The 23,780-nt window shown below is 45.0% G+C and overlaps 1 protein-coding gene across 2 annotated transcripts in view; it reads right to left on the bottom strand.

Moving 5' to 3' along the window:
• The window catches only part of LOC103711021 (putative protein phosphatase 2C 11), a 29,240-nt gene extending 5,460 nt beyond the window's left edge, over positions 1 to 23,780 (bottom strand). Inside the window, exons 1-8 of one of the 2 annotated variants that reach the window (XM_008796991.5) lie at positions 23,535 to 23,764; positions 13,800 to 13,844; positions 12,771 to 12,870; positions 12,247 to 12,310; positions 12,026 to 12,144; positions 11,359 to 11,422; positions 1,506 to 1,614; positions 1,210 to 1,363 (exon numbers count right to left, since the gene is read on the bottom strand). In XM_008796991.5, coding sequence (XP_008795213.1) covers positions 1,210 to 1,363; positions 1,506 to 1,614; positions 11,359 to 11,422; positions 12,026 to 12,142 — 444 coding nt within the window. In that variant the 5' untranslated portion in view covers positions 12,143 to 12,144; positions 12,247 to 12,310; positions 12,771 to 12,870; positions 13,800 to 13,844; positions 23,535 to 23,764. Of the gene's footprint in view, positions 1 to 1,209; positions 1,364 to 1,505; positions 1,615 to 11,358; positions 11,423 to 12,025; positions 12,145 to 12,246; positions 12,311 to 12,770; positions 12,871 to 13,799; positions 13,845 to 23,534 lie in introns of both variants that reach the window. The other variant, XM_008796990.5, reaches the window with a different exon arrangement.

Raw genomic sequence — 23,780 nt, forward strand, 5'->3', positions numbered from 1 at the left:
AGTTCATTTCACACCACTAATAGACATTAGATGGGCTACCAAGGAGTGGAACATGAGCAGGTTACATATCTCGTGCACATTCATAAGCTACATCTTTTTGTGCAAATGATCGAACCAATAATTTGCATATATATGACTGTGACCTATGGATGCCACTTCTCAATATACCCCTACTAGCGGTCTCTTGAAGAAGAAAAAAGCATTCATTGACATATCTTGTGCAAATATGTGCAATTGTTAGTGAAACTAAATAGAACAAATAAGATGTAACCTGGTTTAATCTATTGCTTAAAATGTTTTTCACAAATTGTAATTTTCTCTCGCTTATGGCAAAAACAGTAATCACAAGCTCAAAATTCAAAAAAGGAAGCATTGAGCATCCTCAAAAAATCAATCCACCATAAATACTTTAATTGAGAATAGAGACCTGATCAAACTAGATATCAGTTATTCAGCAATTTTTGCCACAATTTGGCAAGCTACTGCATGATAAAGAGAGGACTAGGTGTCGCAAGACATGAACATGTGTTCCAAGTCTTGACCTATACATCTGAGGCTGCATTTGTAATCCTGTTACATTAACTTTTCCCTGCCAAAGGCAAAGTCCTCAAAACAAGGAAGCATCAGATCCATTCTTGATCCTTCCCTCTGAGTTCCCACTGCTCTTATTCTTCTTCCTGACCTTTCTGCTTCGAATAGGAGGCCCCTCTTAATTTGGCAGGCTGTGGACTCAGCTACATATCTTCCAACTATTTCAAACAACTTCGAGTCACTATCCTCCATTAATAGTACTCCTACTGTTCCCCTAATGTATCGGTGTCTGAGCTATCCTCAAAGATTTGTCCCGCATCCACATTAAAAATTGCCATATTCGTTGTGCCCAGCCAGTACCTAGCATTGCACAGAACTAAGTTGAACTTAATACATTCCCTTTTAGGGAAAAAAAGATAACAGTTATCATGTGAATCTTCCCTTTCCACTACACAGTATTAGGTGATTGTGGAACCTTCAAAGGTGTATCTTCACTTCATCCAACCTGCTTAAATCCTAAATGAGTAAATCAGTATATCCATTCATTCTTCTGAGCATGCAAGTTTGTATGTGTTACATTCGCAATCCTTATTTCATTCAATATATATAAAAAAAAACACTTTTCGGATAGGCTTAAAGATCCATGAACTGCTGAAGTACAGTACAGTGAGAAATTACCTCCTCAAAAGCCCAGTCATCTTCTCGATCATTTACATCACCACCCTTTGAAGACCAAATTAAGCCTTCTATCATTCCAGTGAACTTGTTTATCTTGTCTCCCAGTACAGCAAGTTCTCTCCACCCTCTCTGTCCTCTCATCATTTCATCCATTCTGAAACAAGTTATGAAATTTGATGCGTATTTAGTTTCAAACTAATGACCAAGCACCGCATGCAAATGTAAAAAGGAAGAGACCATTTATATCAGGCATAAGAAAAAAAATTAAATTATGAAAGGATAAAGAAATAAAATACCTTAAGAAAGCTTTCTGAACAGAAGTACCTATATCTCCAGCCGCATAGGCTTCATTCTTGAGAACTTGAGCGTGAAGGAATTTTGCACAGAACTTAGCAACAACTTTTCCTGAAACAACAAAGTATTACTCCAAATCTGATGATACAATTTTATATTGTGATTTAATCAAAAGAAAGTTGTAAGATAGGTTCTAAAGCATCATATTGCTGACGTTTCATAACTTTATTTATGCCATAGAGTAGGATGAGAACACCCTAAAGAAAATATTAACTTTTTCCTGATGCAAATACACTCGATCAAGATTCTAATGAGACACCCTTGTTTTAAAATCTCAAAGGTTCGAGCAAAAGATATGATCGCATTATCTCATCTGAGTTTAAAAATGCAGCTCCAGGTACTTGGATGAGATAGAGTGAAGTATGCTTTCATACAGAGTCAAAAATTTGAAGATCTAGTGTATTTATAGTAACATTTTAAGATATTAAAGCATTTGATGTTGCCTGTGATATATCTATACCATTTTACCCATTTCATTTCAAATGTGAGGCATGTTGACTAGAGAACTTTTTATTATTTTACAGATTCAAACTTTTGGTGATAATGGTTGGTGGAATGAATTCATAAAGCTATCTGACCCCAGATAATTGGCACAAGTCTTCATGGTTGTGGTTACAGAACTTCATACTCTTAGCCACTCACAACATACAAAGTAATAAGTGTCAGGAAAAATATATAGCCAGCTAACCTTGTAACCCTTGAAATATTTCCTATAGCGATGAGTACACATGCCACAACTAAGTGCTCATTCTGAAAGGGTACCTTACCTTTCAAACAAGTCCAGTATGAGTAGTCCAAAGTACACAAGTTCACTCAGGATAATCATTTGTGGTTGGATATTAAGTTAGACTTGTCGAAGCTTCAGATATGCTCAAATAGTCACCTTACGGGAAACAGAAATTTCTAGCCAGAACTGTAAAAAGACATGGACCATATGGTACAATTTCATCTCTGCTAAGGAATTCTTTCCAAAATAAAGTTTAAATACATTGAGCTATTAAGTTTCATATGAAGAGCACAACTAAATATCGATTGCCAGCTTATCAAACCATTGTAAACTAATATTTTAACTAATTATATCATTAAGTTGTGGTTATATAGATAGTTGAGGTGATGTATCAGCTAAAGATCCTAAGCAGAATATATAATGATATATATGAGCCTAGAAAATGGCAAAGAAAATTATTTAATCTACTTATCCATTGAAATTTAACTTTATTTAGTTGTTTAATAATTTTATGTCATCAACTAAGTCCTTTTTTTTATTTTTTGGTGCAACGGCGGCTCACACCCTGCGGGTGTGGATACGGCCAACAAAATCTGAAACAAATAAATCTAAAAGAGACTCCGGCACAGTGTCGGGCTCCCGCAAAATAAAACCTCCAGAATGGTGAGTCGCATAGGAAGCGACCCAATCGGCTGCACAATTCGCTTCCCTGTAGATGTGTGTAGCCTGATAGGTTTCACACGCCTGCAGAAGTCTGCGAATGTCCAGAAGCAGCGGTCACCCTCACTTGCACGACCTCGGCCCCTAACCCAACCAATCACAGTGGCCGTTTCGCCCTCAAGAATGATCTGATCAGCACCCAGTGTCCGTCTCGCATAAGATATGCCCTCCCAGGCGGCTCGGAGCTCAGCACATACCACCGACGCATCGAAGATCCGCTGACCCCCCAGCGCCACTAGCCTGGCATCATGATCTCGAATGACGAAGCCTACACCTCCACCTCTCCCGTCAGCTGCCATACTACCATCGAAATTCACCTTCAGGAAGCCAGGGGGTGGGGGTACCCAGGATATGAAAACATACCTCGGCGCTATAAGAGCAGAAGGGGTACCCCAGATGTCCCTGGCCAATCCGAAAGGTGACCTCACAGCAGTACTAAGGAACTCCTCTGCATGCAAAAAGGCCCTGGCCACCACCGCCCCCGGGGCCGAGCTACGACCCTCAAAGACTCGTGCATTCCTGTCTAACCAGGAATGGTAAGCCAGGTATGCAACACGAGTCCCTCTCTCCTTCACCCCGGGCCCTGCCCCCGGGATCTCCAGGAAGCGGATGAACTCGGCAATGGACGACCATCTCTGCCCTGGGTCATAGAAAATCCCTGCACACCTCCAGATCTGAACAGCCCGCGGGCACTCAACTAGCACATGATAGATGGACTCCTCCACCTCCGGACAGACTACACAGCCTGCTGCTATCCGTACTCCCCGTCGCATCAGAACACTCCTAGTGGGTAGGCAGCCCCATGCTACCTTCCACAGGAATAGTGCGACGCGTGGATGAACACGTAGTCTCCAGATCCAGGCACCGTCAAAATGTCGGGTCTCCACTCCTCTCCACTGCGCTATGTCGCGGGAACTCACTGTCGTCCGCCCGGACAAGCTCCATATCCTCCTATCCACTGTCATCCTCATCGGGATCGGTAAGGCCAGCACTCGCTCTGCAAGCTGCTCATCAAAAACCCGCCTAACAAGATCTGCATCCCATCTCTGCTCTCCCTGGACAAACAGAGCACTCAGTGTGCGCCCCTCCAGCCAACCATGGTCCATCAATGTAGGCCAGTCCTGCAGTCTGCCCTCCGATAACCACCTATCCTCTACAATGCTGATAGTCCGACCGTCCCCAATCTCCCATCGATCATAGGCATCACCCCCGGGGCACGAGTACATATCTCTCTCCAAATAAAGGAAGATCCACGTCCAGCTCTGAAAGTGGCCGAAGTGATGGGGTCGCCATACTTCGCCCTCAGCAGAGAAGCCCAAAGACTTCCCGACTCCAGAAGAAATCTGACTGCAAGCCTAGTGGCCAGTATCTCCCTGCGCTCAAGTAGAGAGTGGACTCCCAGCCCACCCCGACTGGTTGGCTGACAAATAACCTCCCAAGCCAGTAGGTGGATGCCCCCTCTGTCCCCACGGTGCCCCCAAATAAAGCTCCTGAACATCCTCTCCAAGTTACGGAGCACAGACACCGGTACCAGTGTATTAGACAGTAGGTAAACAGGAATAGAACTCAAAACTAACCTCAGTAGGGTGACTCTGCCCATCATCGAAAGGGTGCTCACCTGCCAGCTCTCCAGTCTCCGTCTGATACACGCCTCCATAGACGAACACTCCCCCTGCCGTAAGCGTCGGCCAGTAATCGGGACCCCGAGGTATCTAAGGGTCCCCTCCTGCTCGGCAATCCCCTATCTGCTCATGATGGAAGCCTTAACCCTAGGATCAGTCCTCGGGCTGAAGCTGATGGCTGACTTAGATAAGTTGACCATCTGACCTGAAACTCCACAATATCCCTCCAGGATCCCACTAATAGTCAGAGCTGACCTCCATGTCGCACGAGTCAGTAGTAAGCAATCATCCGCAAACAGCAAATGTGAGATACATGTCGCACCCCTCGCCGGCCTATATGCCTCAATCTCCTGTGACACTACTGCATGGCGAAGTGCTCGTGACAAGAAATCCGAGCAGATGATGAACAAAAGTGGTGACAGTGGGCAACCCTGCCTCAGGCCCACTGATGACTCAAAGTACCGCGATGGGGAGCCATTTATCAATAATGCAAAAGATGGTGACAGAATGCACCCCTGAATCCATCTAATCCACTGTGGGTGAAAGCCAAACATCTCCAGTGACCGCCTAACAAAATCCCACCTCATCCTGTCATACGCCCGCTCCATATCCAATTTGACCCCCATCAAACTCCTACAACGGAGAGCACTCTGCAGATCAGTCATGAACTCATGAGCACAGAGGACGTTATCAGAAATCGAACGTCCCCCTACAAAAGCTCTCTGCTCATGGCAAATAATCCTGGGCAAAACACCTCTCAACCTCTGTACCAATACCTTAGCCACTACTTTGTGCATAGTCGTGCACAAACTAATAGGTCGAAAGTGGCCCGGCTCTACTGGGTCATGTCTCTTCGGGATCAAAGTGATAAAGGTCCGCCTCCACTCCATAGGCATCGATGCCGATACAAAAAACTGCTGAACAGCCTCTAGAGTCTCCTGTCTAATAATCTGCCAATACCTCCTGAAGAAAAGTGGGGGGAAGCCATCCGGGCCTGGGGCCTTATCCTCACCTAAGGACCATAAGGCCTCCTAAATCTCCATATCTGACACTGGTCTGCTCAGTGCTGCATTCTCTCCCTCGGTGATCTGCACCTCTGGAGCCAACCCCCAATCATAGCCATCATCATCCAGCCTCCCTGTGTCAGTCCACCTGGCATGAAAAAACTGCAGTAGAGTCCTCCTGACAACCTCCATATCCTCTGACTCCTGCCCACTGCTGTCCCTGATCCTGCCAATCCTGTTCTGCTGTCTCCGCATGATAGTCGACTGATGAAAAAACCTCGTGTTGCGGTCTCCCTCGCGGATCCACTGAACCCTCGATTTCTGTCTCTAGAATACCTCCTGCTGCCTGAGTAGAGAGTGATGCGTGGCCAAAAGCCCCCTAAGCTCCCCCTGGTCCTCCTCAGACAGTCCTCCACCACTATCCTCTTGGGCCTGCGCCTTAGTAATAGATGCTTCAACTTCCTCCACCCTTCTAAACAAATTCCCCACTTCCTCCTTATTCCACCGAATCAACCGGCGTCTAGTCAGCTCAAGCTTCCGAGTCACCCTATACATCGCACTCCCACGAACAGGCGTTCTCCAGGCCTCCCTCACCACATCCCACGACCTCGGGTAGGATAGCCATACCTTCTCAAATCGAAATGGAGAATGAGACTGAACAAAGTGTGAAGTACTTACCAATATGGGGCTATGGTCAGAGGCAATCCTAGGCAAGTGGCGCACCCAATAATCTGAGAATCTCTGGATCCATCCGGTCGAGGCAAATACTCGATCAAGCCGCTCCTAAACTCTGGCCTGACCCTGCTGGTTGTTTCACCATGTAAATCTTGGGCCTGTGAAGCCAAAGTCAGCTAGCCCATTAAACATCAAAAAGTCCTGAAATTCCCGAACCTCAATTTTGTTGGTGAATGCCTTCCCGCCCCCCTCTTCTCCACCGGACCATCAATGCAATTAAAGTCCCCTGCTACCAACACCGAGGGGGACATAAGGGGGGTAACGATCCGCTCTAGTAGCTAGTCGCTCCCAAAATCCTGTAGCTGTTTAGCGGCTGTAGCTTATAACAGCTGTAGCCTCACGCTTGGCGCCAATGAGTTTGATTATTTGAAAAAAGGAAGACTATGCCTTCCCATATTGAATACGAATAATAAGTAATAATAGCAGTAGATGGGGTGAAAATACGCAGGAGAAAGAAAGGTCGTATATTTCCTACTTTCAGGAATAGCGGGACGGGTCTAAAGAAATAGTCTAAAATTCCTACGTGGATAGTAGGAAGAGAGGAATAAGATTAATGAAAAGGATGCATCGAGGTTCGAAGGAGTTGTCCTCCTGTATGCATAACAAGATCTCTTTTACCATGTCTCATCCATACGTGGTTTAAGTTGTTAACTCTATAGAAATAAAAGAAGCTATAGAGCCATAACATTTGCCTTCATTGCTTCGGTGTACGGTTGACATCGATAATTCCACCCTGTTGGCTGTAGTTTTCGCTTGTATATGTTCGAAATTAACAAGAAAAAAAACCAGATTAAAAAAAAATGCAAATCTGAAAGGCGGTCATCGGCAACTTTTCTGAGTCTTTCCGTCTGAATATCCTGCCTCCAAGCATTTCCTCACGATAAGGCTTGTGGCCTCCTCCCACAGCACTCTTCTCTCCCTATAGTCAGTACTTGCATATACTGCCAGTAAAACCCATGGGGGAGCATTACCCTCTGATATCACTAAATTCACCTGCTGCCTACACTGGTGGAAAACGTCAATGTTACACGACCCCACCCTCCACAACACAATAATCCCTCCGGATAACCCTTGTGCCTCCACTGCATAAGTCCCCCAAGACCTCGAGATAACATGCCTGACCCGCTCCAAGCTACCTCCCGACAATCTTGTCTCAAACAGAATGCAAATCTCAGGATCATGAAGGCTTACCAATCTCTAGAAAGCCGGTTTGAAGGACGGCTTCGCCGCCCCCCCTACAGTTCCACAATAAAACCTTCATTACAAAGGCTGAACAGTGCTTGGTTGAGTCTCAGAAACCTGTGACCCATCCACCACCCGTGATCCATTCGCCTCTATGGAAGACCCTGCCTCCTTCTGTCCATGAGCTAGCAGCACCTCCTTCATCTGCTTGGCAATCTCGACATGAACCGGGCCGCCAGTGGTACCTCCTCCCCCAACATCCCGATTGGCCGATTCCTCCTGCACTCCATCAGCCGGCAAGCACCTAGGGTCTCCCGTGTCCATGTTCTCCCCTTCTCCCGGACATGACAAGCTGCCCATTGGAGCCCCCGCCGGGACCCCGCCGCCGGCCGCCGATGTAGAGGCCGAAATCGAGTTCCCCGGCCGATCCAACAATAACACCTTGTTGCCGTGGCCCCCCTTCACCGCACCACCGGGACTCAGGGCAACGACGGGCTCCGCACCAGCTGGCCGGACTCCTCCCACGACCGCCGGCGACAAACTCCGGCTGCGGAACCTCCGCCGGTCTGCTCCCTGGCCTACCGGCACCGCCCTCGGCACGCTTGGCACGGAAGGGAACTGTGCCAGCCGGGCCGTGCCAGCCGGTCTCTTGGATGGGCTACGAGCCCGTTTCAGCAAAACGGGCCCCGCCTCGGCCCGATGATGGGCTTTGGCACGATCCAGGTCCAGCGGGCCCACGTATTTGTTCGGCCCACGATTCTGGCTTGGGCCTGGGTCTTGGGGTCCGGTTGGCGATTTCAGCACTCGGCCTGTTACGGGGCCTGGCCCAGTGCCCGAGTCGTGGGTCTGGGTCTGATTCGCCTCCCGCTGCACCTGGTGCTAAGTCAACTCGACCGTCTGGGATGCCGCCGCCCCGCCGGTGACCGGTTGCCCCGAACCCTTCCCCGGCGACCCTCGCCGGGCGAACTTCTTTGGCTTCCGCCACCCCTCAGCGTCCGGCGATGAGTCAGCCAGATCTGCCTCAGCCGACTCCGGAGTCGGTTTCACCGCGCTTGCTCGCCGAGCCGCCTCGGCCTCCTCCGTCGTCTTCTTCACACCAGCCGGAGCGCCACTGTTCCTCCAGAACCTCTGCCGGTACCGTCATCCACGGGCCAAAGGTCAGCCGATCCTCCACCACTTGCGGGGATGTTTCCGACCCACTAGCAGGCTCGCCATGCCTCTTCGTCTCTTTGACCCCCGGCTCCGCCCCCGTTTGCAGTCCCGGGGCCTGGAAACAGCACTTGCCAGATTGGTGGCCCAAGCGGGCGCACCGATAGCACAGCCCCAGCAGATCTTCATAGGCGAAGGTCTGCCAGAACCTCGCCTGCGCTCCCTGGACGATGGTTCCCGGGAGCAGTGGTTGCCGTGAGTTGATTTCGACCTTCTCCCTAGCATACCCGATGCGCCGCCTCTCATTGGAGAATCAGTCGAGCTCCAGGGGATTTCCCACCTCCGCCACAATCATCCGGATAGCCTCCATATCCCAGTATTCAACTGGGAGCCCAGGCAGCCGAACCCAAACAACCGCTCGATTCACCGAGTGGGTACCCGGAATGAAATCGGGTATCCATTTTTCCATTGCCAACAACTGCCCCGCCACCACCCACGGCCCAGCAGCGAGCACCGCCGCCTGGTCGTCGCTAGAGGCAAACCGGACAGTGACGAAGCCCTCCATCATAGGCAGAACCTCAACCTCATTTTTTAACTTTCCCCTGCTTCTGAGATCCCGTGCCACCAGCTCCGGGGAGACCCGCCGCCCCAGGCTCTTTGCAATCACAGCCGTTTCCATCCAGAGGTTCTTGGCTGTCGTTACTCGCTCCTCCGGGACCACCGCCACCCGAGGAAACCTCCGTTGCAGTTCCTCCAGTTCGGCCGCAGTGAGGCGATGAGTGGGTTCCTCCGGCCGACGCACCATCCCTCCCGCCACCTCCGACCACAACGGCGTGGTCTTGGCCTTCCCAGGAGCAGTGTGTGAGGGCCGGGACCTACCCCGGTCACCTGGCACCACCGTGCCAGGGGCCACCATGGCCGCACACCAAATGTTTGAAGATAGTTGCCCACCGCACGCTTGTTCATGCAGCAAGGCGCTGCAGAGATGCTCTTTTTCCTTTTGCTCTTCAACTAAGTCCTTCAATCATAACCCATTACTCCTGTTGAATTCTCTTTTTGCATGTGAGAATCTGAATCTTATGGTTGAATAATAACAGGGAAAAAAACCGTCTACAATTTACTAAGATGTACATCATCTGCTTAGTCTAGCATGAAAACTCCAGAGTCCAGACACAAGCAATGCACCACTTGGCAACTAAATCAACCGCTCAGGAAAATGCTGATTTTCCAAGGCAATCAACCAAAACCTACACCGATTGTTTTCCTCGTGCTCACAATTAATCCAGTTGATTTTCCTAAAAAATTAACCAAAACCTACAACGAGCCTAACCCAATCTCAACGCTATCCAATGCAATGTTTGGATGGACCTGTTGTGCTTCATTATAAACCATACCAACTGAACAGCTCCAGATAATGACATCCAAGCTAGTTCCCATACTCCTATTTTTATAAGTTTGTGAAAAAATTCATGAGCAAATCAATTCAGAGTTCCACTCTTTAATAATTTATTGTTCCGAACTTCTGATCTGCATTTAGAAAGTGTTACTCAGACAAGAGGTAAGCATATACAGCCCAAACCATCAAAAAGGGAGCACCAAGTACAATTGGTTTATGCATGAACACATTTTCTGATTTGTAATATAAGCATAATTCTGTGCAACAGACCATTTCTGCTGCCAATAAATTTATGGAAATTAGCTATTTTAACCATTATTATCTTCAATCAGCGCTTCAATCATGTGAGACACGACCAGAATTCAAAGACCAAGAACCTATCCAATAAAAACACAACTAGTTCCACATCTCGTAGACAATTAGCAGACATTTATCTAGAGATAGAATAAGGTTTGACATATAAAAGAATGCACTAAACACCGAAAGAATAATGATAAAGAGAATTAAAAAAATGTTAATTCCAAGGTCGGCGGAAGCATTCTGAACTGGGCTGTTCCGGCCATTCCAAGCCGTACCGATAGATCACCGATACGGCTCCAGCAACAGAAACGAGACCCGTTGCTAGAGCCGGAGAAGAAGAAGGAAAGAGAGCGAGTGAGGGAGGAAGAGGTCGGGACGCCAGCAGAGAGCCGACAGAGGCCGCGGCAGGTGAGGCCACAACCGATTTTCCTGTTTCGAACGAAATAGAGGTCCGATCATGGCTTAAAAAATTTTGAAATTTTTAAGTGAAGTCGGCAAGCAAAAATTTTTAAGCCGTGGCCGAACACCTGTTTCGTTCGAAACAGGAGAATCGGCAGCGACCTCGCCTGCCGCAACCTCACTTACCACAGCCTTCACTGGCCCCTCGCGACCGCCACCAGCGTCTGCCAGCCTCCCTCCCTCTCTCCTCCTTCTCTCTCTCTCTCTCTCTCTTTTCCTCTCACGGTACCGTAACTTCGTTGGTACAGGCCCGGTACAGCCCATACTGACTCTTACCGTCGGAGAACCAGTACAGTGCCCGGTACCGGTTCCTCCGACCTTGGTGAATCCAGTGAAGTGCACAATTCGCATAATGAAGCAACAATCTCATGATGATTTTCAAAGGGAATCAATCTCAAAGTAGAGAAAAATGATTCATTATAGGAGTTTCAAACAAATATTTTAGGTATCATGTGTAAGGTCGATAAATACAATAAAAACAAAACTGAAGCTCAAACTTACCACCATGGCCATCGTAAACCCCAAAAAAGGATGTGCAATCGTCAAGATCCAGCAATGCAGCATGCTAAAGAATACCATGTATCAGGATATATGATTTGAGGAAGATGAAACTGCAAAAATAAATATGGCATATGGAATGCAGACAGTTTGTAGTACAATCCTATCAGAAGCATGCAATTGCAAGCATGGTGCTAGGCATGGAAATAGAGCTTATGTTGTAAAATTTACTGGTGTAAAATGTGAAACTGATTACTAAACATACATATCTGTATTAATACGGGCCCTTGATCATGAAGCATCTAAACATACATGTGCTACAGGGTTTGATTTAATATAAATGTGAGAATAGCTATCTAAATGAGGCAAGGTAAGAATAGCTATCTAATATTCTGAATTGGAGTTGATTCTCCGCATTTCAGGCCAAGAATTAACTATGAAAAGAATTTTAATTTCTTCTGACTATTAAGCCATGGCCCTCTAATCCATTGGTTTGTGACTTGGCAACCAGTACCCAAGAAAAACAAAAGTTTGTTTTCTGGTGTGCAACGTCAGTCACTGCCCCAAAGTTAAGTTCACTAATATCACTGAGTTTTGGTAGCATGTGATAGAGTGCCGGAATCAATAAACATTAATATGAGCAGACGAGGTTTCAAAGATAAAAACTCACTGCATCTTCCATAGTTGCACGCCATCCTTGCATGGATGAAAGACCAAATTTTAGCCCGTCATTCTCACCATCTTCAGAAAGCTTCTCAGTTTTTGGAGTGCTAAGATATATGCCCATATCTGAGACAGGCTCAAGTGAAGATGTTTGACAAAAAATACAACAAACAAAAAAAAAGGATAAGAAAAATTAGAGGAAAAAAATACAGCATGAAGGCAACACACCTTGTAATTTTGCTCAACGGTCAATGCAAACTCTCTCAATTCGATTTTCTTAAGTCAGCAGATGCTGTTACAGAGACAGGCTTAAGTTAATGAGGCAATGAACATCACAATCACTAGAAAATATCAATGTGAACTATGCAAAGTATAGCAAATCAATAACAGGCTGGCAGCAATATAGAGGTCAATGAAAAAGTTTTAGGACTTTTCATGTCAAATCTTACTCTTCATCCTTCATGTTAGCATGAATCTAAGAGATAATTACCCTTTTTCAAAAATAAAAATTCTAGAAAAGTGAAGGCAGAGCCTGCCATAAAAGTGTGATATTTAGAATATATGCAGTTTTGTTCTGTCACGGAAAGGTGCAACATCTTCCAGCAACAACAAAAATTGTGCTTTTTTTTTTTACTAGCATAAAGGAGATGTTTATTCCGTGAAAACATGTCAAAGATAGAAGGGATAAGAAAGCAAGCATCATGAAACAAAAATAACGTTGGACCAGAAAATTAATCATGTATCAGGCCAACCTTGCAGTAAAAGGCTACAGTCTCCATCTCATAAGCAGCACTTGAAAACTTTAAGACAAATCACTTAAACAGCTTGGGACTATCCATTTTAACCTACGGCCTATTAAGAAATGCAACAACAGAATCAATCATACACAATGGGAAAAATAAGGCCTTGTTTGAGTTAAGCATATAAATAGATAAGCATATCCAATATGCAAGTAGCACATAGAAATAAAATTTATAAAAACAAAGCAAAGAAAGAAATAGAGAGGATTTATTCATTTCATTTTTTGGAGAAAACGAGCATCAGTACACATGTAACCAATTTTTCCAAACATAAAAAGGAAAGAGAAGGGAACCAAAGAAAGAGATCTGAAACTAGGAATAAGAAGAAATGGCATACTTTATACTCTTCAACACTATATTATACAATGTATATATCAAATTTTGATTGGTATGCTTTGTGTTGACTTCATGATTACACATTAACATAACAACAAGATGGCAAGCAATAAAACTTCACTTATAATCTTTCAAAATTTGATCAGTGTGCTTTGTGTTGACTTCATTATTACACATTAACATAACAAGAAGATGGCAAGCAATAATACTTATACTTTATCCAATAAACAAAATATCCATATGATAATATCAGAGTTTTATGATAATCGACCATCTTAGATAATGTTCTTCCATGTCCAACACTTAGAACAAACTTCCAGAAATAAGGAAATTTTCATTGACTCTGTAGAATGACACTATATTGGTCTAGCCATAGATACCATGTAAAACAACTACATAATATATGCTTCATGTCACAACTGACACAGCTATCAACAACAACAAAAAGGTATATAAAGTGTAAGAACGGATCTAATTATCTTCATAAAATTATCTGAAGGTTATGAACCTTGATTTGCATCTCTCTCTTTTTCGACAATAACGAAAATTAAGCAGGAAGAGTGAAACAAAGTGTAACACAAAGAACTTGTACACCTGGGATTTAGCTCAGAAAAGTAACTACCAGAAATTTAAGCAAGTGCATACCATTATCTTCAATTTCTTCAGGTGCATAAACCACGTATACTCAGCCTACACCACATAAATACAATCATCAATGGATATTCGACAGTGACTAAGCCATCATTGATTTAGCAAAAAAAAAAAAGCCATCATTGAGCAAAATTGCATTTATGTGCAAATCAAAAATCGAAGAGCGTACAAATAATATATATCATTACTCTAACAGACTTTGGCCTTGCACAAGCAACACCTATCAGATGCCATAAACAATATTGCATTTACTCAGCAGACCCTGAACCAACTAGATGCATGTTCATGTGAAAGATTATTTCACCATATTTATGCCTGATTGTTCACCAGACTTCTATAAGATGTCATCACGGGACACAAAAGCTGGACTAACATATGTCATCAGCATGAATCTGTCCATAGCTGCAGATCCAAGTGACTGTGCAGTAAGACATCTCATACGAAAGTGACATCTAATACGAAAATGTGAGAAATGAACTATCAAAACAGAACTATTTCAATTATGCAGTTGTTTAACATGCAACCATCAAATTGAATTCACAAATGATGTCTTGATATGGATGCAGTGGCTGCCAGGTTTGGTGACCCCAACCCTGAAGGCAGCTGATGCAGGACGGATGTAAAAGATGGAAAGCAGCATGAAAGAGGAGAAGAAGAGGGGAAGAAGAAGAAAGAGGAGAGGAGGAAGAAGAAGAAGAAGGCTAATTTTCTGGAATTCATTCATTAAAAATTAAGCAAATGCATGCCCTATATATGTAGGGCCACCAAATAACAAATAAGTCCCTATGAAGAAAACAATTCGAAAGAGGCCCTCAAAAGACAATATGCAAACTAATCCTACCCACATAAAATAAATAATAAAATGACATCAATCAATCCAGCCACAACGAAAGTGGCTGGACCGTCTTCCTGCGACAACCATGATCCTGCAAAATAATCAGTCCAGTACTCGTGTCCGCACCAACTCCCCCCGGGTAAGAAGAAGTCGACCCCGACGAATGACTCTGGTAGTACTCCAAAAGATCTGGGTCAACGCGCTGTAGCTCCGCACGAGTAATCCATGTAGTATCAGACTCCGGGCGTCCTCGCCAACGAACCAGGAAACGCTGAACACCCCCATCTCTGGTAGAAACAGTCTGCTCATCTAAAATGGCATCAATATGTTCTTTTTGTGCTGGTGGTAAAGCTAGAGTGGACGGAGATGGTATGGAATCAAGAATAGGAGTATCATCAAGCTCAAGTGAAGGCTGAGCGAAAGGATCAGTAGGAATAGAAAGAGGGCCCTTGTAAGCAACCAAATCCTCAATATTAAAAGTGGAGCTAATACCAAAATTAGAGGGAAGATCAAGAACGTAAGCATTAGTACCCACTCGTTGCAATACCCGAAAGGGCCCAGCACTACGAGCCTGCAGTTTCTTGACGGTTCCAGATGGAAACCGCTCAGGCCGAATACGTATCATAACATAATCCCCAGTTTGAAATTGTTTATCTCGCTTATGAGAATCAGCCTGTAGCTTATATTGAGCATTACTCATATGAATGCGCTTGCTAATTTCCTGATGCAGATTATGAATGTGTTGTGCAAATGCATGTGCAGACTCAGAAATGCGAATATGGGGGGACATAGGTAGGAGATCTACAAGTTTGCGAGCTTTATAACCATGGACCACTTCAAATGGACTCATCCCAATAGACCTATTGACCGACGAATTATATGCAAATTGGGCGACAGGCAGAATAGAATCCCAGTTACGATTGTGATCTCCTACTAGGCTTCGCAGAAGGTTACCTAGACTTCGGTTGACGACTTCGGTTTGACCATCGGTTTGAGGATGATAAGCAGTAGAAAATCTAAGTTTGGTGCCAACCAGATGCCACAAGGTTTTCCAAAAATAGCTCATGAAGCGGACATCCCTATCGGATACAATAGTTTTCGGTAGACCGTATAACTTAACAATCTCATCAAAAAATATCTTGGCTACTCGAGAGGCATCAGAAGTCTTGGAACAAGGGAGGAAGTGGGTCATTTTAGAAAAACGATCCACAACCACAAAAATGGAATCATGTTTCCGAAACGTGCGAGGAAGGCCGAGTACGAAGTCGATACTAAGGTCAAGCCAAGGGCGATCTGGGACAGGTAACGGAGTGTAGAGGCCAGTATTTTGTTTTTTGTGCTTAGCTAGTTGACACGTGCGACACTGTCCCACAATTTTAGCAACATCCCGTTTCAAACTTGGCCAAAAAAACTGACGTTCAACTTCTTCTATGGTCTTATCACGGCCAAAATGTCCAGCGAGACCGCCGGCATGTACTTCCCATATCAAGAAATCGCGCACAGAAGTTCGCGGAATGCATAGCTTGGAAGCTTTGAACAAGTACCCATCTTGAAGATAAACACCATCAATCAAAGGTCCATGTCCATCAGCGAGGGCATTATAGAGTTGGCCAAAATCTGGGCAAGATAAGTAATCGAGCTTAAGTCTGTCAAAACCGGTGATGGAAACAGACATGGCGGACAACAGAGTTACTCGACGACGTAACGCATCAGCAGCTTTGTTCGCGGCACCTGACATATGCTTAAGGACAAAAGTGTAATCCTGGAGGAATTGAACCCACTTGGCATGTCGATGATTAAGTTTTTTCTGGGAATTAAGAAAACGAAGTGCTTCATGGTCAGAATAGAGAACAAATTCATTAGGAAGGAGATAATGTCGCCAATACCGTAGGGCCTGGACTATGGCATAAAATTCCTTGTCATATGTGGAATATCTTTGTCTAGCCTCGTTCAGCTTTTCACTAAAATAGGCGATAGGATGACGTTCTTGACCAAGCACACCACCTATTCCTAAGCCAGATGCATCACATTCCACCTCAAAAACTTTGCTAAAATCAGGGAGTCGCATAACTGGTGCTTCCGTCATTCTTTTCTTAATGTCATTAAATGCTTTAGCGGCTGCGCGTGTCCACTGAAAATCACCTCGTTTTAGACAATCTGTGATAGGTGACATAAGTGTACTGAAGCCCTTAATGAAACGACGGTAAAATATGGCCAGGCCGTGAAAACTACGGATGTCAGTAATATTCTTAGGTTCAGGCCATTCAACAATTGCGGTGATTTTCGTAGGGTCAGCAGATAAACCCTCAGAGGAGACTATATACCCTAAGAAGTTTACGTGAGTAGTAAAAAATGAACACTTCTTAAGGTTAGCATAGAGGCTCTCGTTGCGTAAAGTCGTACAAACTTGCCTTAAATGGCCTAAATGTTGCTCCTTAGTTTGACCATAAATAAGGATATCGTCAAAGTACACGACTAAAAATTTGCCCATAAAAGGCCGGAGTACTTGAGTCATCACTCGCATAAATGTACTTGGAGCGTTTGAGAGGCCGAAAGGCATTACCAGCCATTCATAGAGGCCATCTTTTGTCTTGAAGGCTGTCTTCCATTCATCTCCTGGACGAATCCGGATTTGATGGTAGCCACTTTTTAAGTCAATCTTGGAGAAAATCGTGGCACCTGCCATCATATCCAGCATATCGTCGAGCCGCGGAATAGGAAATCGGTATTTGACCGTGATTCTATTAATAGCCCGACTGTCTACACACATTCGCCAAGTCCCATCCTTTTTTGGAGTAAGAAGGGCAGGTACGGCACAAGGACTTAGACTCTCTCGAATAAATCCCTTTTGTAGAAGCTCGTTAATTTGCTTTAGGAGCTCTGCATGATCAGAAGGGTTCATCCGATAATGGGGCAAGTTAGGAAGGGTAGCTCCCGGGACTAGATCAATGGCGTGCTGAATATCACGCAAAGGGGGTAAATGATCTGGAAGGTCTTCAGGAAAAACTTCTTTGAACTCCTCGAGAATAGCGAGGGATTCAGCCGATAATGTACGTTTAAGATGTGGCTGAAGTTCTTTAACTAGCAGGGCAAACACCGGAGAGTCCTTAAAGACATTCCTCTCAAATTCAGTGGGGCTAAGGATATGCAGTTCCTTCCCCTTTGATGTACTCTTGTCCGTACTCTTATTTAGCGTTTTGGGCCGTAAAGGATTAAGCTTAATCTTTTTACCCTGGAATACAAAAGAGCAAGAGTTAGTTCGACCGTAGATGGTGACATCGAGATCGAACAACCAAGGCCTACCTAATATCAGATGACCTACGTCCATTGGGAGTACGTCACACCAGACAGTGTCTTTATAAGAGAGGATTTGAATAGGTACAAGACACCGTTCCTTAATGTGAATGGACGACATGTCGATCCAGGAGACCTTATAAGGTTGAGGTTGGGACACAGGAGTCAGACCCAAGCGGGCGACAATGCTGGAAGATATCGCATTAATGCAGCTCCCACTATCAATGATAACTTTACAATCTTTTTCGCCGCATTTAATGTAAGTGTGGAAAATTGAGGTTCGTCTCCAGTCATCAGTCTCCTTAGGCTGGGTAATTGCACACCTTACTACATTCATAGTGGATCGGTCAGGTTCGTGGGCAATTATCTGGGGAGTAGGTCGGATACAACCTAAAGTGTGTGATTCTTCCTCGGGTTCATCTTCGACATCTTGAATATCATCTAAATTAGGCTCATAAATTTGTTCCTCCAAATTATCTATGTCATCCTTCTGTTCATGTGCATCAATAACAAGGGTCTGATTTGCACATTGGGAGGCAACATGACCAAACCCTTGGCATTTAAAGCACTGAATTCTTGAGCTTGTTTTTGGCGGTTCACCTAAAATTCCTTTGCCTTTAATATCTCGATTTTGGATAGGTGGAGAAGAAAAGGGTTTAGGTGGGACAGAACCAACTGGGGGTCTGGGTCCAGATGGTTGGGCACTTGTGGGAACACGCCTGGTGTCAGGGCGCCTAGCAAACATAGATTTGGAGAATTGTTCGTAGTTTTGCACAAATGTATATGCTTGGTCTAAGGTGGCCACTTCACGAAGGACAAGTTCTTTCCTAAGCTCATCATTTAGGCCTCGTCGAAACCGGCTTAAGATCATACGTTCATCTTCAGCTATATTACTCCGCATCATAAATTCATCAAATTGGGCGATGTAATCAGTAGCTGTGCGGCTACCTTGTCGTAAATTATTCCATCGATCTAGGAGGTCAGCTTGATAACTTAGTGGAAGGTATTTTTCTTTCAATTTTTCTTTCATTTCTACCCAATCTGTAATGGCAGGCTGATGTCTCCTGGCTAACAGTTGTTCAGTATTTTGCCAAAACAACTTAGCTCGACCAAGGAGTTTCATTCTAGCGAATCGGACCCTTTTTTCCTCCGACAGATTGTACCACTCAAAGAAGTGGTCCATTTCGTGTAGCCAATCGGAGAAGACCTTTGGATCAAGACGACCATCAAAAGTGGGGGCCTCAATCCTAATGCCTCGCATTATATCTTCATCAGGGTCACGAGGTTCTCTGGGTTCTACGGTATGTCGGTGACCTTTATCAACATGAGGAATGGGACCAGGTCCCCTAGGGCGAGGGAAGGCATAATGGTGACCTGGAACAGACCTATTATCAAAGTTGTCCTGCCGAACCGAGCCTTGTTGTTCTAGGATTTGTTCTAGAGTGTCGTCCTCTTCAAGACCCGATAAATGGGGAGTACTATCTCTTTGGGATTCAATAACTCTTTGAAGTGAAGCCTCAATTGAATCGAGTCGGGCATTAACCTGGGTGGATATTGTGGTTAAGTCATGAATTTGGGCATTGTTTGCTTGGACTTGGGCATTGGTATTTTGGACTTGAGTATTAGTTTTTTGAACCTGGGCATTAGTGTCGTGGATAGCTTTTAGTAGGGTTTCAATTTTGGAATCCATGTCTAGGTGCGAGTCAAGATGAGACGCGACACGACCACTACGTAGATGCATAAAATGAATGACAAAATGTATGAGCCGACCAACTTTAAAAGGTTCCTAAGTAGACCTAATGCATGAAATGAATTCAAAATTGCAAAGTAGATGCTCAATATAAACTAAAACTACTCCCTAGCAAATAGTTATTGCAAACTGAAAATTAATATAAGACGCAGGCCAACAAGTAGCTGCAAACAAGTAGTACCAAGTTCTCGGACTATGCAAGGTGTCACGGAGCCACATATGTCTCCTCGATTTGATCTAGCTCCACAGTTAATATTAAAGAAATGTGACTACTAGGGTTTCTGGTTGTCTTGTGGATGTATGTGGTTGCATGTGTTGGACTATGTGGAACTAATCACCAAGCACAAAATTTGATAGTTAATGCCAACTTAAATGAACAAATTTAACCTGCGGGAAGGGGAAACAGAGTTGACCCAAACCGGATAGAGGCCTGTGCTTGCAGAAAATGTTCAAGCTGAGATGATGCTGGGTAGATGGTCACGGTGTTGCAGGGTCCGGTGGCAGTGGTCGGAGCAACTGATGGCAGGGACGGTTGGAGCGGTCTGCGGTGATGGCTGTCAGAGCCGACAGTGGTGGTGCAGCAGTCGACGGCGGCGACGGCAACGCGGCGGCGCGGCGGTGAGAGCAACCCGGCGGCGCGGCGGTGCGGCAGCAACTAGCGGCGGCGCGGCGGTGCGGCAGCAACTAGCAGCGGCAAGCGGCGGTACGGAAGAGGCGTGAGCGGCGCGCGGCGCGGTGGTGCAAGCAGCGAAAATGGCAGCGGCGGTGGGACAAGGGCGGTGGCGCAGAGAGCAGTGGAAGGCCGCGGGAAATGTTGGTGGTGGGATGGCGTGGGAACTGGCGTGGTGCGGCGGGAGGCGGTGATCGGAGACGAAGAAGAGGATCGGGAGAATAAAGAAGAAGAGGAAAGGAGAAATGAACACCGCGGCACGTGCGTGACTTACGCGTCACGTGCAGCGCTTTTTTTTTTTTTTTTTTTTGATAACCCAAATGGACTCGGGTTATCGGGTTAGCAGATCCAACCCGTTAAGATAGTCCGATCCGCAATATTGAAATTTTGAATTTTGAAAATTTTTTTTTTTTGAATTGAATCGGGCTAATGGGTGATGGGTTAACGGGTCTAGATCTTACCCGCACTGTAGATCATCTTCAACCTTCAACCGTCCGTTCGCTTCCGCCGGATCTCGCCTGATTTTGCGGCGGTGGGTGCGGAGAGGCGTTGCACCGACGGAGGAGAGTGATGGGGCCGCGTCTCGTGAGGAGGTGGCGTCCTTCTCCGAGCTTCGGCCACGGGCGGTGGTAACACGATGCGGCCGTAGTTTCCAGGGAGGCACGGCGGCGACCGATGGCGAATCGGCGGCGATCGAAGGTGAATCGGCGGCGCGGCGAAACGGTTGCGGTAGTTGATGCTTGCACAGTGACAGTCGGAGGAAAAATGACGAGGAGGCCGGCTTATTTGCCTCCCGGGCTGCCTTGGGGGTTTCCGGCGACAGAACCTTCCTTCTCTGCGTGAGATCCGACAGAGGGGAATGGGAAAGGAAGGGATAGAGCGTCGGAGGCAGCGGCGGTCGGAAGTGAAGGCGGTGACGGCGTCTTGCGAAGGAGCTCTGTGGATTGACGCTGGGTAGCAGTCGACCGACGGGAGGGTTTTACCTTTTTTCTCTTCACAGCGGGTGAGGCGATGAACAGGGAAGAGAATAAGGAAGAAAGGGAGCGACCCTTCTTCTTCGGGGTGTGTGCCGTGCGACGACCTTCCGTGCGTTCCGGCGTTTGCGGTGCAAATGATCTAGCAAAATACAGGTGAGGAAAAGGCCGAAAAGGAATCGGCGGGGGTCCGTCCATAAACTGGATCCTTCGACTTCAGTAACAGAGGCAAAGTCAGCCCTGCTCTGATACCAAAGCTGATGCAGGACGGATGTAAAAGATGGAAAGCAGCATGAAAGAGGAGAAGAAGAGGGGAAGAAGAAGAAAGAGGAGAGGAGGAAGAAGAAGAAGAAGGCTAATTTTCTGGAATTCATTCATTAAAAATTAAGCAAATGCATGCCCTATATATGTAGGGCCACCAAATAACAAATAAGTCCCTATGAAGAAAACAATTCGAAAGAGGCCCTCAAAAGACAATATGCAAACTAATCCTACCCACATAAAATAAATAATAAAATGACATCAATCAATCCAGCCACAACGAAAGTGGCTGGACCGTCTTCCTGCGACAACCATGATCCTGCAAAATAATCAATCCAGTACTCGTGTCCGCACCACCTGAAGGCAGCACTTGACAGCTGTCAGACTGAGAACTACACCCCATCCTTGTTCATATCAGATTATCTAGGAAGATCTTTACAAAATTAAAGACCGTGTATCATCAAAGCCCTCTTATTCCAAATCAGAAAAAATATCTGGGGTGATAATAACATGTTACCATATACTAATTACTAGAACATAAGAAAAGACAAATTGTGTATAAATAATTACACAAAGATAGATACCCAAAATTGTGGCCATTTTATTCTAAATAATTACACAAAGATAGATACCCAAAATTGTGGCCATTTTATTCTATCTTTCCATACATAACTGAAATATGGAAAAGATGTAGGATACCTATCCACAAGTTTTTGCAACACAATCATGTATGGTAAAACTATCAAAGATTCGATCGTAAATAGCCAGGGCATTGAGGAAGATGCAAAAAGAAAATCAATCCTTTTCAATTTCAATTACAAACAAAATATATCTATATGCAAACCCCATAACAGAAATCATTACACGGATACCGAATTGGGTCTTTCTCTAGGAATTGAACATTATGGCAAGAAAAAAGTTTGATTCGGAGGGAGAAGAAACGGCAGAAATTGAAACAGAAAATAAACAAGCTTGGATCCTTTATATCAAAACAAAATCTTAGTAATTGGTAATTGTTCTCTCATGAGGGAATTCCTAATGGATTGAAGACCATATCAACAGGTGTTCCATCTTGCAAATAGGGCATTATCTTGTCTATGGATTTCTCAAAACTCTGTAGACATGCAGAAGAGATGCTATCCCCACTTGGTCATGGTGTGACAAAGGTTTAGTCCTTGATCCAGAAGCTATCAATCTAAGCCACTGACGAGTTGCTAGGTTGGAGTTGATCACTGCTTCGTCCATAATAAATGCCACCGCCAACAAATATTGACTGGATATCAGTCCTTAGAGCACCTCCAATAATTTCCAAACCAACCATCAGATAGGAGGCATCTCAAGTTAGCAACCACATTAAAAATAAAAGCATGTATCCAGGGGCCGTTCAAGGTGGTCAATCTGTGGGCACCTGCCACACCCACAATGGAGCGTTATCTAAGGCACTATATCCAGCATTATATCCAACTCGGCCACTAAAAGTTTCTTCTTTCTCTCACTTAAGAGCTGTGCATTTCAATTTTATTGCACTTTCACACTTGAAGAGCTGAAATCTACTAATTATTGACCAAGGCCATCTCAATAACCAAAATCTGGATAAAGTTGCAACTCGGGAGTACTTGCCGCCGATACCTACTCAAATCTTTTAAACCAGAGTAGCAGGATCAAATTTCATACAGAGAAAAAAACCCTTTCAAGAAGACAAGAAGACCAGTCTCTCTCCAAATCAAGAAACGAACATCAACTACTACGAGATCAAGAAAACAACGGCGAAAAAGGAGGAAGCAAATATCAAGAAAACAAGAAATAAGAGATCCAGACCATCGATCTGCTCCAAAAAAAAATCAAGAAACCATGCCAAAATTTCCAAATTCCAACAGATATCACGGATCAAGGCAAAACAAACATCAAAATATAGAGGAAAACCAAGGGATTCGGATGAACTCACGCGAGAGGGGCGTTTGGACGCGAGACGAGGCCGGCTCTTCCGATCGAGATGAAGGGAAGGGATTCGAGAGAGGAAAAGAGAGCTCAGATTCGGAGGGAGCCGGCCCGGCGTCCTTTGCGATTCCGCAAGATTTAATCCCTATTTTTTTATTATATTTCGGGATCGATAATATGGATCTATTTTTCTTGTTTTATTAATTAATCTTTATTTTTATTTCCTTTATCTTCACTGCTATTCTACAAGACT

This window comes from Phoenix dactylifera, chromosome 11 (assembly GCF_051530095.1).
Source record: "Phoenix dactylifera cultivar Ajwa chromosome 11, Ajwa_hap1_PhDact_Kaust_v1.1, whole genome shotgun sequence".
Classification (NCBI taxonomy): Eukaryota; Viridiplantae; Streptophyta; class Magnoliopsida; order Arecales; family Arecaceae; genus Phoenix; species Phoenix dactylifera.